General features: G+C 46.0%; 1 protein-coding gene across 1 annotated transcript in view; it reads left to right on the top strand.

Moving 5' to 3' along the window:
* The window catches only part of GPC3 (glypican 3), a 625,714-nt gene that overhangs the window by 471,774 nt on the left and 134,582 nt on the right, over positions 1-19,358 (top strand). The window contains exon 7 of the mRNA XM_088465838.1: positions 14,192-14,348. Within this exon, the coding sequence (XP_088321964.1) occupies positions 14,192-14,348 (157 nt within the window). The remainder of the gene's footprint in view (positions 1-14,191; positions 14,349-19,358) is intronic.

The raw sequence follows: 19,358 nt of genomic DNA, 5'->3' as shown, positions 1-19,358 counted from the left end.
TATTATTGTGATAATATGGAGTCACAATGTTCTATTGCTGTACATGAACAATACTTCTTTGTATAATGTAAAAGCTAGTGACATACAAAACCCCTCACTTATAATTAGAAAATGGTGATAACTTATTTCCATGCATTTAACATAACCTGTAGATAAATATAGGATTATTACCTATAAAACGGGGAAATGGGTTCCGTCTGCCACCTGTGTCGTCTTCATCATTGTTAATAAGCTGGTTGCCTGAAGAGCCTATCATCCCTTTGCTAGATACAACAACTCACAAAATGATGTCCAAGTATAAGGTTGCTTGTACTATATATTAGGGCGGAGCTGACATATGCTGTGCAATTAGTGCATGCACTGATATTTTTATACCCTATCCTATTGGTGAATCAAAAATAAATTATGTCATTTGAGAAGATATGTGCATGGCAAGGGCATAACACTTCATTGTCAGGCCACACAGGTGTCACGACTGGCTCAGGACGATTTCCTACTGAGGAGCTGAAAGCTGAGGTCCGGGGTTGAGGAAAAAATCGGAGGCGAGGGGCCTGGATGTACGACCTCCTCATCCACAAGTATCGGATGTTGGCGAGACCTGACCAAAGGCGCGGAGTCTAACCTGCTTGGAGGAGTTCACCAGTGACCCCTCCAAGTGGGATATAGGTATTAAACTGCACCCAGCAAGCAGGTTGTGGCCCTTTGGTCAGGTATCCGATACAAGTGGGAAATGGAGGTATATGACACAAGTGGGAAATGGAGGGATAAGGCCCAAGAGAGTGTACTTCTGAAAGAAACACTAGCGAGCATTCTGAACTATGATGTTGTACTGAGTGTGCAGGCAAGGTATCAGACGCACCACTGGCACAGGAGAGTGACACTGTAATTGTACTTGAAGGATGCACAGAGCACGCAGGCAAGGTATCAGATGAAACACTGGCACAAGAGAGTGACACTATGGTTGTACTCAGAGGATGTACAGAGTACTCAGGCAAGGTATCAGATGCACCGCTGGCACAGGCGAGTGACTAGAAATGACTCGAGAGTAGAACAGTAAGTGATGGCAAGCAAACACTAGTAGTAACGACCGTTGTACAGGCAACTTCCTGGTGTCCAGAGCCCAGTAATATACTCAAGGTAGCAGTCCATTGGAGGACAGCGTCAACTGACAACAACCATGCTACCATTGGATGAAGGGTCAGTCGGGTGATGAAGACTGTCCTGGTTGCGCCCATGATGGCAACCTCGGTAACCAAGTCACGGAACAGCACATGGGTGTCCAAGTGCACCTAAGGCATAAGCCTCAGCATGTCAGGGGAAGTCGGCGCTGTGGGGAGTAACAGCCGATTCTAGGCCGAAACCTGACAGTACCCCCCCTTTCAGGGTGGACTCCGGACACCCAAAAGGCTTATCAGGAAATCTTTTGTGAAATTCTCGAACAAGTTGAAGAGCATGGACATCAGAGGCCTTAATCCAGAATTCGTTCTTCAGGTCTGTATCCTTTCCAGTCAATAAGATACTGAAGGCAATTGGATCGATGTCGAGAATCAAGGATTCTCTCAAACTCGACACCCTGTTGAGTTTGCACTTGAGGCGTTTTAGGTGAAGAATGTTGAAATTGTTTAAGAATCCAAAGACGTAAGAGAGAGATATGGAAGGTATTGGAAATCTTCAGCTGGGATGGAAGTTCTAGTTTGTACACCACAGGATTTATTACCTTGAGAATGCAGTATAGTCCAATGAAGCATGGGGTAAACTTCATGCTTGGCACTTTTAAACTAATGTTTTTAGATGATAACCATACCGTATCTCTGACTCTCAGAAGGGGAACTGCAAGACATTTCTTATCAGCAAACTTTTTGTAACTACTTGAGGCTTTCTTCAAGGAGCAATGAATATTTTTCCATAAGTCCGCAAATAAGCCTACTAAATTAGTTACGGATGGAACTTCCATGGACGGCAATTCTTGAAAATCAGGCACTCGTGGATGTCTACAATAGCCTGCAAATAATTGGGTGGAATCGGAAGAGGAATGATACCTGAAGTTATGCGAAAACTCCGCCCAAGGTAAAATATCGAGCCAGTCATCCTGTGAACAGGATACAAAAAGTCTGATAAATGCTTCCAGCTCTTGATTCACCCTCTCTGTTTGACCATTTGTTTGTGGGTAATAGGTGGAAGAGTACTTTAACTTAATTCCACAGGATGCACACAGTGCTCTCAAAAACTTGGCTACGAATTGTACCCCTCGATCAGATACTATCTCTTTGGGCAAACCATGGAGCCTGATGTCCCGGATGAATATCTTCGCCAATTGTGGAGCAGAACGAAGAACGACTAGGGGAATAAAATGAGCCATCTTTGAGAATCAATCCACAACCACCCAAATGGTGTTATGTCCTTTGGATGGTGGTAATTTTGAAATAAAATCCATAGAGAGGTGTGTCCATGGAGCAACTGAAACGGGCAAAGGATGTAATGGGCCTACGACTTTATTGCGAGTGACTTTATGCTGAGCACACTTGACACAGGACATTGTGAACTCTCGAACGTCTTTCTTCATGGTAGGCTACCAGGAAGATTGCTGCAAAAATTTGTAAGACTTAATGTCTGAATGTCCAGAAAAAAGGGAGGCATGGGCCCATGTCAGTAAGCTTTTACGCAGTTTTGGAGTAACAAGGATTTTGCCTGGTGGGGGAGACAAGAGTTAAGTGGGGAGCAAAAACGAGAGGGTCCAAGATTGGGCGAACTTGTGGTTGATCCTCTTCCTCTTGTGCAGATAGAAAAGACAGAGACAGGGCATCAGCTTACTTGCTCAGGACTCCAGGGCGGAACTGAAGCTTGAAGTCGAACCTAGAGAAGAAGAGGGACCAACGAGCTTGTCTGGCATTTAATCGATGAGCTGTTTGGAGGTAAACCACATTTTTATGATCTGTAATGATGGTGGCAGTAAATCTTGCACCCTCCAGAAGGTGTCGCCACTCTTTCAATTCCAAGCGCATAGCTAGTAACTCCTAGTCATCGATGGCATAATTTTTCTCAGCCGGAGAAAATTTTCGCGAGAACAACCCACATGGGTGAGTCTTCCCATCCTCAGCAGTTTGAGACAGCACAGCTCCCACTCCCACCAAAGAGGCATCAACTTCCGTAATGAAGAGCTTTTCAAGTTGTGGTTAGCGAAGGATTGGTGCCATGGAGAATGCTGTTTTTAGATTTTGAAACACCATTCCTGCCGAAGGGGGCCAACGGGAAGGATTGGCTCCCTTCTTGGTTAGAGCTGTGATGTGAGCAACCAGAAATAAATCGTCTATAATAATTAGAAAACCCGAAGAATCGCTGGGTAGCTTTCAGGGAGTTAGGTCCCGGATGGCACTCAGTTTGTCTGGAACCATCTGTAGAGAATCTCCAGAGATTATGTGCCCCAGAAATGGCACAGAGGTTTGCTCGAAGAGACATTTGGAAATCTTTCCATACAGACAGTGGTCACGAAGATGGGATAAAACCTCTCGTACATGAAATCGGTGTGACTACAGATCCTTGGAAAAAATTTAAATGTCGTCTAGATTGACTACGATGAACTTGTAAAGGATTTTCCTGAAAATTTATTTCACATAACCATGGAACACCGCTGGTGCGTTACATAACCCAAAAAGGCATTACCAAGTATTCAAAGTGGCCATCTCGGGTGTTGAATGCAGTTTTCCACTCATCCCCCGCCCTGCCGTGGATCAAGTTGTAGGCCCCGCGAAGATCTAATTTTATGAAAACGTGAGCTCCACGAACCATGTCGAAAAGCTCCGAGATGAGTGGCAGCGAGTATCGGTTCTTGATAGTAATTAGATTGAGTCCATGGTAATCTATGCAGGGTCTGAGTCCCCCATCCTTCTTCTCAACAAAGAAGAATCCAGCAGGAGAAGAGGATGGTCTGATAAACCTTTTGGCTAGGTTTTCTTTAATGTAGTCGGACATGGCTGCTGTTTCTGGAACCGAGAGAGGGTAAATTCGGCCACAAGGTGGCATTCTCCCAGGAATGAGATCAATGCCACAGTCCCAAGAGCGACGAGGAGGTAATCTGTCCTCAGCCTGTTCATTAAAAACGTCAGCAAAATCCTGATATGGTTCCGGCAGACGGGTATCTAGGAGGACTTTCAATTGATCAGGAGTAGAAGGCTTAAAAGCAGGTCCGGTAGAAGCACACGAGAGAGACATTGATGAAAACAGCTGGGACCCCAAGCAAGGATTTGCATATTAGACCAAGTCAGTGTAGGGTTATGTCTTTTAAGCCAAGGCAGACCTAGAACTAGTTCATAGGAGGTTTTAGGTAGGACTAAGAATTCTAACATTTTCTTGATGAAGACATCCTACTCGGAGGGATACCGGGTGGGTAACAGAAGAAATGTAATTTCCCAGAATGATGTTGCCATCTACTCCCGATAGGGTCAGCTTGTTGGGTAGAGGAGTGACTGGTATACCCAGAGTACGTGCCAAGGATTCTGTCCTGGTTGCGCCTGGTTTCCAAGGCTTTCAACTCTTTTGTCCTCGACTTGTGAGAAAGGGACACCAATAACAGACTATTCATTAAATGGGATAGCTCGATCACAACCCCGAACTGGATGCTCCCAGAATCAGTTAGGGTCTCGTGTTTCCCGCAAGAAGAGGACAATTATTGAGAACGTGATCTGGAGCTGCACAGTAGAGGCAGAGCTTATTCTGTAACCGACGGGTTCGCTCAGCCGTGGTTAGCCGGGATTTATTAACCTGCATAGGTTCTTCTTTACTCATTGACGGAGAAGAGGAAAGTGCATCTAATAGCAACCGATTCCGAAACCGATCCTCTCGTCCTCTATTAGCCAATCGTTCTCTATGGCGTAAGTCAATCTTGATACACAGAGGGATTACTTCGGCGAAGAACTCTGGAAGATACCGAGAGGCTAACTCATCTTTCATCTTTTCTGAAAGACCATGTAAAAAGGCAGCCTTGAGGGCTTCTTCGTTTCATTTTAATTCAGAAGAAATAGTTTGAAATTGGACCACGTACTGTCCCACTGTACGGGTCTCTTGTCGGACTCGAAAGAGATCAGAAGAAGCCGAGGAGTGCGGCCCGGCTAGTCAAAGATTCTCTTGAAAGAGGAAATAAAGTTCTCATAGTTGGACTCTAGAGGATTTGCTCGTTCCCATAATGGGGAAACCCAATCCAAAGCGGTTCCAGTCAGCAGCGAAATAATATAAGCCACTTTCGACCTAGCCATCGGGAAATTCTGTGGCGGCATTCAAACTGAATCTCACATTGGTTGATGACACCGCGGCAACGTCTTTGGGTTTCCATCACAGCATTCAGGGGATGCCAACTGAAGATGAGACTTCTGTGTCACTGGAACTGGAGGATGGACTGGAGGATTCAAAGCAGCAGACACAGTGGGAGGAGGAAGTAACGTGGCCAAGGTTGATTGGATGGAAAGTAGTTGCCCGGAGAGCTCTTGTACATATTGAGCCGCTTGATGTTGCGCTGCCTCCTGATTATCTATGCAAGAGGCGAGATCTTGCAATGCTAGTGCACCCTGGGATCCTGAAGCTTCCATTGTGCCTGTACAAACTGTCACGACTGGCTTAGGAGGATCTCCTACTAAAGAGCTGAAAGCTGAGGTCCAGGGTTGAGGAAGAAATCGGAGGCGAGGGGCCTGGATGTACGACCTCCTCATCCACAAGTATCGGAATTTGGCGAGACCTGACCAAAGGCGCGGAGTCTAACCTGCTGGGAGGTGTTCACCAGTGACCCCCTCCAAGCGGGATATGAGTTTAAGCTGCACCTAGCAAGCAGGTCGCGGCCCTTTGGTCAGGTATCCGATACAGGTGGGAAATGGAGAGAGATAACACGATAAGGCCCAAGAGAGTGTACTTCTGAAAGAAACACTAGATGAGCATTCTGGACTATGATGTTGTACTGAGTGTGCAGGCAAGGTATCAGACGCACCACTGGCACAGGAGAGTGACACTGTAATTGTACTTGAAGGATGCACAGAGTACGCGGGCAAGGTATCCAGATGCATCGCTGGCACAGGAGAATGACACTGTGGTTGTATTCAGAGGATGTACAGCGTACGCAGGCAAGGTATCAGATGCACTGCTGGCACAGGTGAGTGACTAGAAATGACTTGAGAGTAGAACAGTAAGGGAACCTGGAACGAAGTGACAGCAAGCAAACACTAGTAGTAACAATGTTGTACAAGCAACTTCCTGTTGTCCAGAGCCCAGTAATATACCCCAAGGTAGCAGTCCATTGGAGAACAGCGTCAGCTGACAACAACCATGTTACCATTGGACGAAGAGTCAGTCAGGTAATGAAACCTGTCATGGCTGCGCCCATGACGGCAACCTCGGTAACCAAGTCACGGGGCAGCACATGGATGTCCAAGTGCACCTAAGGCATAATCCTCAACGTGTCACTCGCCGCCACACCTGACGTCTGACCGCACGAAAAGTCAGGGGAAGTAGGCGCTGTGCTGAGTGACGGCCGATCCTAGGGCGAAACCTGACAACAGGGAAATTTGGTTGGGGGGCCTGGCACTTCGTTACAGAAGCCAAAGCTTTGCTCTTTAGACCATGTGTTGGGGTCAGTGCATGCATAGTGGAGGCCCATTTGGCATTCTAGTTCTGGAACCGAAAGCCCAGACAGGACTACACTGTGCATGGCCCAGCATTTGGTCATTGTCAAAAACAGTGCCGATTAACTACATGGTGGCCGAGGCAGCCGCCCAGAGACCCCCACAAATAGCTATGTCACCAGCATGGGGAGCACTGTGGCATTATATGAACGTTGTGTTCTGTCTGGTATAATGTGTGAACAGGGGCCACTACAGTATGTTTAACACATTTGTAGTGCTAGAAGTATTTGCACATTATACTTTTTGATAACCTATATAATTTTGTCAAATTTACTAGTAGGGGTCCCCACATGTTAGTTGCTCTGGGACCCCCACAAACCTTAATCTGGCACTACATAGAATGGTGGATCCAAGAGGTCCTCTCACACCTGGAATGCTAGGATACCCTGTATTAATTCTAACACTAAAAGGCAATATCCAACCAATGAAAATAATTTGTTCTGCCATTAGAACTTTCCATTTCCGGTATGTAACCTACTGTAACTTTGACATCGAAGTGTAAGAAGGTCTCATTCTGGGAATATTGAGGAGATGGCAGGTGGGAGCTTGGAGTTTTACAATTTCTTCAGTAAGGGGTCGAGATGCATCAATGCGTTGTTTGCGGCAAACCTCCTAAAATTGCTTTTTTGGAGGCTTGGCCACTTACCGCATATGCACCAAGCTTCAGAATGCTATACAGTCCGGGGCCTGGATGCGGTGGGCAAAGCCCTCTTTAGATGACGTTGCCCAATAGAAGAATGTGGGATCTGTCCCAGCGCTTATGCCGGTGTTAATTTAGCTGGCACACATGCGATGAGTCGTGAGATGCATTGCATACAAAATGTGCTGCTTGCTGCATCCCGTCCTGTATGTGAATGTGCCACTTCAGTCACCATATCACTATGTTTATGTCTTACTTCTTTACCTTTTTAAAGATCAGGGGTGTTGTCTTGCCAGACCCATAACTGTAATAAAACCAAAACGTTTTCAGAGAAACCTCCAGCACAGGGATGTCTCATCTGTCTTACTTGGAACAAAGCGGAATGTGTGTGCTCAGACATCAGGAAGTTACCTATTTCCAGCCAAACATCTTTGGCTTAACAAGAAATCCTGATTTTAGGCACCAAGTGGGAATAACCTAAAAACATTACTTACAGATTGTGATTAAAAAAAAAGGCATGGTAGGAAAATCAAGTATGCAGTTTCCATTGCATTTACCAAATTCATCTCTAAATTCGTCCATTGAGATAGAAAAAAGATTCTGCCTTTTGAAAAAACCTCACTAAGTGAGGAGAAATGCGTCAAGGAACAGATCCTTCTATTTTGAACTGCTATTGATGGTGAGCCAAGCAGTCGATTGCCGCTGATAGGAGGAACAACACACCGGAGTGTGTATCACCCATTCTAAACCTTAGCGGATCCTGCTGCTTCACCTAACACTTTGCCGCTGACTGATTCCATTTGATCCCAGACCATAGTGGATCCTGCTGCCCTGCTGACCACTCTGCCGCTGACTGATCCCAATTTGATCTCAGGTGACGGGGTCTACTGCCATACGCAGCTTTGCTGCATCCCATTGTGGAATCAGCTTGTAATCAGAGATTCTGTGAACGGAAAGGCTGTCACCCGTGGCCGGCTGTGCTCCGGCGATACATATCCCTGGCTGGGTTGATTGCCCACTTGCATCCCCATTTACCGATCCCTGACCTGCTCTGGATTCCATGACGGTGGTGAGTGGCAGTCTATAACAGAGGAGATACGAATATCCAAAGTAAGGGGAAATAGCCATTTGCTATCCATTGAATTATCCTTGATTACCAGCTTTTTTATGGAGCTATACCATTGATAAAGGAACTTATATATTTTCATCAGTGACTGTATTGTGTAGGTCATTTGGACTTCATATGGCCTCATGCCCTTACTAATGTGCGGTTACATTCTGTTTTATTGTTCTTATTGTATGGGTAAATCATTGTATGTGAACTGCAGTTCTATAGGCACATTGTTGCTATTTTAATAAATATATTATGTGATTCAATTTTTTGGTTTGTTTTGATAGAGCAGTGATCCTCGGCGCAGACACATTTTTTTGTTTGTATAGGTTGATCTGGGGATTTTCAGGCAGTTATCCCCTTGTGTCAGCTGCCGACAATTCACTGATAATCTCTGTTGCAATAACAGCGCTACACTATTTTTCTACAGATAGAAAAAAGTGTTTGAAAGAGTAAATCTCAGTAATGGGAAGTGCATCCAACTCCTCAGCAGGGAGTTTCCCAGAAGCCTATAATGTAATGACAATTTAGGATTTGTTTTTCACCGCTATTGGACACATTATACTCTTTGACTAAAACAATTCTAAGAAATACTTTCTTCTGATTGAATCCATGCATGTTTGGACTGAATTGAACGTTTGCCTTGTAATAAAGCAGAAGCGTGCTTAAAAGAACATTCGCAGAAGTGATGAAGCAGATGAGCTTTTGTTTGTTATTATTAATAAATATGATAAGCAAAAAAATTCTTAAAATGCTTACTATTGCTCCAAACCAAATGTCCCACATTAAAAAAAATTACATTATCAGCTTTGAAACCAGTTTTATAGATTTTCTACTGTTTGATTGAAAAACATATTAGCAGCTTCTCTGCAGAGCAAGGAGTTAGCTGCTTTGCATGGTGCTGCGACATTGTTGCAACAAAGTAGAACCTGAACAGCCACCTTGACTGTCTGACCAGTGTTCATGAATCGGGTATGAGTGAGATCTGACTACTGTGCATTATGCTTCCTTGATACATACTGAACTATCTAGAGCACAAGCATAGCAGTTAGCAGTGGCGTCACTCACCCTGGTGACACCCAGCGCGGACCCATCAGAGGAGACAGTATTGCGTGCGGCAAAGCCACGCATCGGTAAAAGGGGAGTGCGGCCTCACGGGTAGGGGACGTGGCCTCGTGTCCCGAACCCCCGTTTTAGTTACACAGGGGGTTCGGAGATGCGGACTGCCTCCGGGGATCAGCCTGTGTGAAGTGCTGGCTCACTCACTGTGTCAGGAGCCGAGTGCTGCACGTAATTGTACAGTGTAGCACCCGGCTCCTGTCACTGAGGAGTAGTCGGCACTTCAGTGTCACCCTTCAGCGGGTGACACCCAGGTACGGTCCGCACCACCCTTGTGAAGCCACTGGCGGTTAGAAACAACTAGGGGGGGGGGGCTGGAGGGGCACATGCACCAAGTGCAGCGGCGCCAGTGTCCTCCAGCCAGGGAGGCTCCAAGCCGTAAGCCTGCTGAAATGTTATTACCAGCGGGCGCCCGGCTCCTTCCCTGCAGCACCGCGGTAGCCAAAGGCTGAAGTTCTCTCCTGAACTCCAGCTTCCGGCTCTCTCCACTGGCACTATGGGAGAGACGTCATGACGTCTCTCCCATAGTTCTGAGGAGCAGCCGGGCAGACCGGACGGCGGCGGACGCAGGAGGGGGGATTAAGGTAAGTATTTTTTTTTCTTTTTATGTGTGTGCAAAAAGCGGCACTACAGGGGCATTACTATAAGCAGGGCCGTTTCTAGGGGCGGGCGACCCGTGCAATCGCACGGGGCGCTCCGCCTGACCCCTTTAACATAGGCAAAACTGCCTCTGCTGCAATTTCGCATTATCTATAAATTATAGAATAATGCATTTAATGGCCGGCATCAGGGCGGCTGTAACGCCACTCAGACTGACCGGGAGGACCTTCCCCTGTGTAAGCTCCGCCTCCCCTAGGTAAGCACCAATCGGAATCAACCATTTGGTGCACGAGCGCACGGTAACGACATGACGTCGACCGTGCGCGCTAGCATGTCAGTGAGGAGCGGAGCTCTGAAAAGGCTGGCCTCGAGTCTGCAGTGTGCCGCTGCTGACTGCCCGCCCTTCCATCCTGCGTGTGCCGGGAGCTGTCTCCTTACAGAAGGACTGTGCAGCATTAAAGCTGCAGAGTCCAGCCTTGTGGCCCGGCACCCCCGCCCACTCGCATGTGCCGAAAGTCCGCCTGCCGCTCGGTGTCAGGTGAGAGAGGGGTCTGGAGGTGTCTGGTTAGGGAGGGGCCTGGAATTGTCTGGTGAGGGAGGGGGCCAGCGGTGTCTGGTGAGGGAGGGGGCCAGGGGTGTCTGGTGAAGGAGGGGTCCGGGGGTGTCTGGTGTAGACCCGTGACCATGCCCATTTTTTGGAGCGCGCCTTCGGCGCGTGTGCACATTAATTCTCTATGCCCCCACTTCAAATATCCACTTCCACCACTATAGTATATACATATATATATATATATATATATATATATATATACAAATACACACATTATATTTAAACAATTTTCACAAAATCAAATCACACAGAAATTTTTGTGAAAATATTATAACGGGGGGGGGGGGTGCATTTTGAATGCTCGCACTGGGAGCCAGATTGTCTAGAAACTGCCCTGACTATAAGGGCACTACAGGGGCATTACTATAAGGACATTACAGGGGCATTACTATAAGGTCACTACAAGGGCATTACCATATGGGCACTGAAGGGGCGTTACTATAAAGGCACTACAAGGGCATTACCATATGGGCACTACAGGGGCATTACTATATGGGCACTGAAAGGGCATTACTATAAAGGCACTACAGGGGAATTACCATATGGGCACTACAGGGGCATTACCATATGGGCACTACAGGGGCATTACCATATGGGCATTACTATGGGGGCACTACTACAGGGGCATTACTATAGGTGCATTGCTGAAGGGGACATTACTATGGGGGAATTACCAGGGGGGGGGGGGCGCGCCAAATTACTGTCTTGCCCCGGGTGACAAAAATCCTAGTTTCGGCCCTGATAATAGTAATAATTAGCAGATGATGCTATGTAATAAAACATAAACAAACAAAAATGAAAATGTTGTGACACATCAAAAGCTCCAAAATCTTCCATAAGCATAGCTTGGTAGACCTTGAATAACTAGACCCTGATTTAAACCACTGATGTCTTAGAAGAGCTAATTCACTAACTAGAAAATGTGTGCTCATAACACAAATGCTGTTCTATTTCATGTGCCTAGTCTTGCACAAATGTGTATTTCTATGTGAAGTGTATGGAGTTGTACAACAGATGTAATGATGGATCTGTGCTCTCCTTGCTTCATACAGGATAGGTGCACTTTAGTGCCTAACCTTATGCTTACAGTACAAGCAAAAGCAAGATTTGAATTTGCAGGACAAGTTATCTAAGGGGGATTCAAGGGGCAAACATTTACATGGGTTTGTCTTGTTTAGTGTGAAGGTACAGGGTTTTTTATGTGTCTTTGGAAGTGGTGGGATGTGGCCTTGTCATATGCTTGCAATGGACACTATACCTTTTTCATCTCCCAGCCACCTTATATAGGTATGCACATTCATAGCATACTGCAGGGCCGTAGCTAGGGTAGTGCGGCCAGTGCCATGGCAGAGGGCACTGCAGGGCAGGGGGCGCTGTTTTGCTTGTCAAATTTCTGTTTATTATCATTCTTGTTTGTAGCTTCCTCTTATTTCATCCCCAGCATCTCCAGACCTCTCCTATCTCTTCCCTGGCCCTTCCCCATGAAGCCATGGCCCTTTTTTGGGTGCATTATCTCCCTTTGAAAAATGAGGGGGCGCCAATGTTCTTTCTGGCACAGGGCACCAAAAAGTCTAGTTACGGCTCTGGCATACTGTACTTGCATTCTGGAAGACTCACAGATTTTGCTGAGTTCTCCTGCATCTTTGGGAGATTAGACCAGCCATGTCCCAGTTCACGCTCTCTTTCCCCAGTGGATTTGATAATATGGTTTGCAGAGAATCATGTAATTATGGCTCCTCTTCCCACTGCATAATGAGCTAAATAAAATAGTGACATTGTACAGATTGGATTGGGGACACGATAATCCACGAGGCTCCAACCTGGACCTCCTGCCATCTTTGAAAAATAGGCAGGTGTAATTTAAATACAGTTCCACCAATGTATTAAACACATTTAAAAGTACAATAGCAACATATGAAACAATCAGTCCCAATGTCCCTTCACTCTAATGATTCATTATAAACATGCATAACATTGTCCTCCTAATATCTATGTCTGGTTATTAATACCCAGCCTTGTTTTAGTGACACATTTCCTTTTTTATTATAAAGTGTTGCAGAGTATCCTGGAGCTATATAAATAAATGTTAATAAATACAATAATTTAGGCTCACCCAAGCAGTATTTATGGAGAAAAAAAGATCAGTTTATGTAAGGTTAGAGCCATTATCCTAAAGTTATATTATTATTATTATTATTAATAATGATAATAAACTTTATAGGGCGTCACAAGTGGTCCCGCAGTTCCGTAGACTGGGATGGAAAGTGAGGTCTTTATTTTTTCACCAATTTAAAACTTAACCATAACCCTGCAACAGTAGGAATTAGGGTGCTGCTATAGGGTTTCAAGAATCTTAATGTGACTGTACACTTTTGTACGCACTAGGTACATAATCAGGGACATTCGTCCTAAATTAAATGCACTCTGCAGGCACATAGTTATATTATCATTCTTATTTGATCTCATAAGTTTACAAACCAAGGTGTTAATTGCGTCTGTCGTTATGTACTTATGAAATATGCCGCACCTATTCACATGATATACGCTGTAAAAATATCCCTCAATTTACATAACAGAATTGTACAGAAATATACTTTGGCATGAAGACCAGCTCAAATATTCTGCATGGGCTTTGTGCCTGCGTCATGCATTCTGTGCTCCTCTATCGGAAGAGTTAAATGACAAAGATATTAGAGCTTCTGTGCTGAACTATGATGAGATACCAGTGCTGCTCCCTTGTTTGATCTTTTTGGATGCTGATTCTGTCAGCCAAAAGTGGAATCTGTGTCATCCAAAGCACTGGCACCTCCTCCATCTTGAATTTTGGACTGAATGAAGTTGAGCCCTTGATGTTTAGGAGACATGCAAAGTGCAGTAGCTATTTCTAACCGCTCTATCTCTTGTTTATACTGTTCTAGATTTAAACCACTAGGGAGTTGACCACTGTCAGATTAGGATGCGTTTTCAAAGGTGGTTTGATGACTGAAGCCACTTACATTTCAAAGTCATGGCACTTGTCCTGAAGAGTCCAGATCTAATCCTGGGGACAGCTGCTCCCTGACCTTGTACAAGTCCTTTCATATCCCTGTACTGTGGACATTGTGACACAGGCTGTAAGCTTGGTAGGACTCTAGAGTTCTTAGTATTGCGTAGCTCATTTGATGCTAATTCGGAACACTAATATCTTGATGACTGCTGCGATATTTATTACAGTTCAATTTATTTTGGCCGTAGCCTAGCTTAAGCAACATATGGTACTACAACCTTTGTGGAACTACAAGTCCAAGCATATGGGGTTAGCCAAATGCAGAATTTTTTCCAGACTTTCTGGGACTTGTAGTTCCACGAGTGCTAAAGAGCCACGTATTACTTACCTGTGCAATAATGTGATATAGTGTTTTCTGTGTTAGTTTTGGAATATTCCCTTATGTGACTCCCTTTATCTTTAGCTGCTAAAAGGAATGTCAACGCAAAGACGGAAAAACGTTGGTAAAATTGCAGAAGAGGAGGAATCGCAAAGTGGTGATTGTGATGATGAAGATGATTGTGAAGGTGGTTCAGGAAACAGTGGTTTAAGAATAAGGAATCAGCTACGTTTTATACCAGGTAAAATAGATTTCTTAAAAATGTTTGCAGTATTGGAGGTAATATAATTTTCATCCATCTCACTGACAAGCAGAGTGATGGAGGTGAGTTCTACAGTGATGGAGGTGACCACTCTGTTACTAGACAGGTATTTTAGCCTTGTAAATATGGAAGTCAACTGTCATCAGGTTAATTTGTCTAACAGACCACTACAAATCATTGGTCTGACACTATTCATATTCAGTTTATTACCAGAACTTGTATTGTTTCAACGTTACATTCCTGAGTAAAAAATAAAAATAAAATCTATGCATGTATAATGTGTAGCACCTATGTTTTTTTTTTAAATAAAGCAGACATGTTAAATATCGTATAAAGTAATCCGTAAGAGAGAGATGTTTTTGGAGTACTATGGCTGTTGTGAGGCAAATTGGCAATACTGTACAATTTGTTTTCTCTTTATATGACTCAGAAATTATGACCAGTTATATTCATTGTGAGTAATCAGATTTTATGACTTATGTGGTGTATTGGTTTTTACATGTCAGGAGCTGGGAGGTGATCTCCAGGAGGGGGGCCAGGACACTTACATGTGCTGCCCTGGTGTTCTTTACCAACCATTCCTTAGTCTTGGCACCGCAGCTGCTATCTCCTCCCCACCCCTGATACCTGGAGCCCAAGCAGTGGCGTAACTTCATCCCAGCTGCCCGGAGGCAGGATAAATGTTGGTGCCCCCCACCACCCCCCCAAATTAAAATGTACCACCCCCCCAGCACCTATGCCAGCCCCAGCTGCCGCCGCCCCCCTATGCAGTTCCTTTTATACAATACCCCCAGTAGTGGTCCCCCTATGCAATGCCCTCAGTAGAGGTCCCCCTATGCAGTGCCCGCCTATGTAGTGCCCCCCCAGTAATGGTCCCCCTATGCAGTGCCTCCAGTAGTGGTCCCCCTATGCAGTACCTCCAGTAGTGGTCCCCCTATGCAGTGCCCTCAGTAGAGGTCCCCCTATGCAGTGCCCGCCTATGTAGTGCCCCCCCAGTAATGGTCCCCCTATGCAGTGCCTCCAGTAGTGGTCCCCCTATGCAGTACCTCCAGTAGTGGTCCCCTTATGCAGTGCCCCCAGTAGTAAGGTCCCTGTAGTACCCCCAATTGTAAGGCCTCTGTAGTGTTCCCAATAGTAAGGCCCCTGTAGTGCCAACATATGATGCCCCCAGTAGTAATGCTGCTGTAGTGCCCCCATATAATGCCCCCAGTAGTAAGGCCCCTGTAATGCCCCCTGTAGTGCCCCCATATGATGCCCCCAGTAGTAAGGGCCTGTATGCTCCCAGTAGTTAGTCCCCTGTAGTGCCTCCAGTAGTAAGCCCCCTGTAATGCCCCCTGTAGTGCCCCAGTAGTAAGCCCCTTGTAGTAAGTCCCCAGTAGTAAGCCCCCTGTAGTAAGCCCCCTGTAATAAGCCCCCTGTAATGCCCCCAGTAGTAAGCCCCCTGTAGTGCCCACCCTGCGTGCACGCACACACACAGACAAAAAAAAGACAAAAACTTACCTGACGTCATGATGTCACTTCCGTAGTGCACTGCGGGACCCGGAAGCCGGAGCTCAGGAGCTACCGCTGGGGGGGAGAGAAGGAGCCGGGCGCCCACTGGTAACACACTCAGCGGGTGCCTGGCAAATGGAGGGTGCAGCGGCGCTCTGTCTCCATGCAGCTTCGGGTGACAATGGAGCCAGGTGCCCACTTTAGGGGTGGCACCCGGCGGCAAATGACTCCATTGTTTCCAGGAGTTCCACCACTGAGCCCAAGGCCAATGCTTTCTTTGCCACCAGTAGTTAAGCCACTGTTACCTGTACCCTATAGTTTGTGGGTCACATATTTCCAGTTGAAGAGGTCCTAGAGTCAAATAAGCCTCAAGTTCTTGAGAATACATTATGTAATGTATTAGACAGAGGCGTGAAATGTCCATGAATGTCTACATATGAATCACCGGAAAAGGGGTTCTGGAATGTTTTGGTTCTTCAGACATTCCACTAATCTCTAACTACTTGAGTATGAGGCCTATATATACTGACAACATGTTAACAACTATCCTGTCACGATGAGCTGTATCATGCTGAAGTAAATTATCACTATACCAGTGCTTAAAGTGGTCCTAGATACGTGGTGGAACTCACCCCCCCTGTCCTCGGCGCTTCATTAATAAAGGGACAGCGCACGCCGTAGGCGCTCTCCACAAAAAGGGCAGTTGTCTCAAGAGAAAACAATAGTATCCCCAATTCAAAGTACGCCATACAGTAGCACAATCTTATTCACATTACACTGCCCATGTTCCTTATTCACGTTATGACATACAGTAGTGCCCCTTTTACACAGTGCCCACTGTAGTGGTGCCCCTTATGCAATTCCCCCAGTAGTGGTGCCCCTTATGCAGTGCCCACAGTGGTAGTGCCCCTTATGCAGAGTCCACAGTAGTGGTGTCCCTTATGCAGTGCCCTCAGTAGTGGTGCCCCTTATGCACTGCACCCAGTGGTAATGCCCCCATTAGTAGTGCCCCCTGTAATGGTGCCCCCAGTAGTAAAGCACCCAGGAGTAATGCCCAATAGTATCGCCAATTCAAATTACGACACACAGTAGCACAACCATATTCAAATTACACTGCACTTAGTGCCCCTGATTCACATTACACCAAATAGTAGTGTCCCTTATTCATGTTATGACATACAGTAGTGCCCCTTTTACACAATGCCCACATTAGCGCCCCTTATACACAATGCCCACAGTAGTAGTGCCCCTAATACACATAATGCCCACAGTAGTAGTTCCCCTTATACAATGCCCACAGCAGTAGTGCCCCTTAAGCAATTCCCCCAGTAGTATTGCCCCTTATGCAGTGCTGCCCCTTATGCAGTGCCCCCAGTAGTAGTGCCCCCTGTAGTAATGCTCCCAGTAGTAATGGCCTTTGTAGTAATGCCCCCAGTTGTAAAGCCCCCTGTAGTAATGCCCCCAGTACTAGTGCCCCTTACACAAAAAGAAACAGTAAGACACAATACCTACCTTATGCCCCACTCCTGCGCCACTGCTGTCCTATGGGCTGCTCCTCAGAACTACGAGAGAGACGTTATGACGTCTCTCCCATAGTGCCCACTGTGGGAGCTGGAAGCCAGAGTGAAATCCAGCCCCCAGCTGCTGCTATAGGGAGCCGGGTTCCTGCTGGTAACAAAATCTCAGCGGGCGCCCACAACTCCCTGCGGCGCAGTACTGACAGACCGTTTCCACCTTCAAATAGAACTGACGGGACGCAGTTCCGCCCCGTTCCGGCCCACTTTAAACCCCTGCACTATACTTATCTCCTCTTATGAAACCTTTTGGGAAAATCTGCTTTTTATGTGCTTACACGGGCCAGGGAGACCAAGTAAATATCCATATACCGTACATTCTAGCTATAGAAACTGCAGCCCTAAGGATAGTTCTACCTTTTCTCTGTGCTAGCTCTCATCTTAGGTAAGTGCCCTCCTGTCCTCATTCCTAGTCTTCACCTGCCAGAAGAAAAGATATCTACCAATAACCTGCTCCCCTCAGCAGATCCTTCTCACAAAAGGAAGAGCAGTGAGTTTTCTTCTAGTAAGTAAAATGTGAGGTAAAGACACAGTACATGCAATAGAATATAATTTCCTTATCCCCTTAAGGCAGGGGTATGGACAAAAAGCATCCCTCCAGCTGCTGTTGAACTACAAATCCCAGTGCAACAGTTTTAGCATGGCCAAATAGCAAAACTGGGATGTGTAGTTCTACAACAGGGGGGGGGGGCACTTATTGCCCACCCCTACCTTAAGGGCTAATGCAGAGTTGTATGACATTCCAGATCTTGTGGATTTCAGCACTACGCTTGCTCCAAGTGGTACGCATCATCTCTACTTGTAGCCAGTGGTGCCGAGAGGGGGGAGGGGGTAGTGGGTACTAATTGTTGGAGGGACATAGCGGGGGGCTCTGGTCCGCCAACCCCCATTCTTGCTTTTCTGCAGCAACAGTCTCTCTCCCGAGTCTGGCTGGGGAGTGCTGGGCTGCAATGGTTACAGCAGAGCGGCACCAGTCTCCTCTGTCTACAACAAGACTGCAGTCCCCAGCAAAAAATGATAGGTACCCTGGTATGTAGCACTAGTTTACCTAGCACAGGAGATCTCTCACTCTTTTAAAAAAAATATATATATATTTGTTTACCTCTTTTTATCTAATCTGAGGTGGTAGGATTTATATCAGAGAAGGAATTACTGGATGCATTCCCTTGCGGCATCATTTGTACTGGTGATCTCATGGTCACTGAACTGGCAGCTGTCCTGAGTGCTCTTTTCATGCGGATGTATTATAGAGAAGGTTTGGCTCTTCTCTGTCCTGACACGGCCCCACCTCCCTCTGGGGGAAATCCATAGCAATCCCAACACTGCATCCATGTTGAAAAATAAAATTAAATCAAATGTTTTTTGGGCACCATGTTGAAATCAGATTAAGAGCATCTGAGCCATTTGTTTGAATACTTGGACAGTTGAGAACTAGAAATCTGTTTGTCATCATTGCTGTGCAGACCTGAATGGCTTAAGAGAGAGATAACAGAATAGACCTTAATGTTTACTGCAATATGACCACATCCATTCACTGTGTCTTTGGGTGCCGCTACACAGACACTTTCAACGCTAGAACTTTTGCAGCTAGAAAATGGTGAATGTTTATACACCTGGTGAAAGTTTGGGTGTGATATGACTTGTCGATACTCAGAAGTCAATATTCAGAATGTCGACAGGTTCTGAATGTCGACGGTCAGCAGGTGGGGGTGACACCCAAATAGCAGAACAGCTCTCCCATTTAGATGTCACCCGATGCGGCCCGCAGCCCACTAGTGATGCCACTGTCAGAACCTGTCAACATTCTGAATGTCAACAAGTCGACCGGATACAGAGTAATAGTGATAATGTTATTTACATAGTGCTTTTCCCCAGTAGTACTCTTTTGAAGGGGGGGTGTTCGTCTCCTGTCACATGAAAGCAG

This window comes from Taudactylus pleione, unplaced genomic scaffold, assembly GCF_031769625.1.
Source record: "Taudactylus pleione unplaced genomic scaffold, aTauple2 ptg000064l, whole genome shotgun sequence".
Lineage (NCBI taxonomy): Eukaryota > Metazoa > Chordata > Amphibia > Anura > Myobatrachidae > Taudactylus > Taudactylus pleione.
This window is presented reverse-complemented; position numbering and strand designations above follow the sequence as displayed.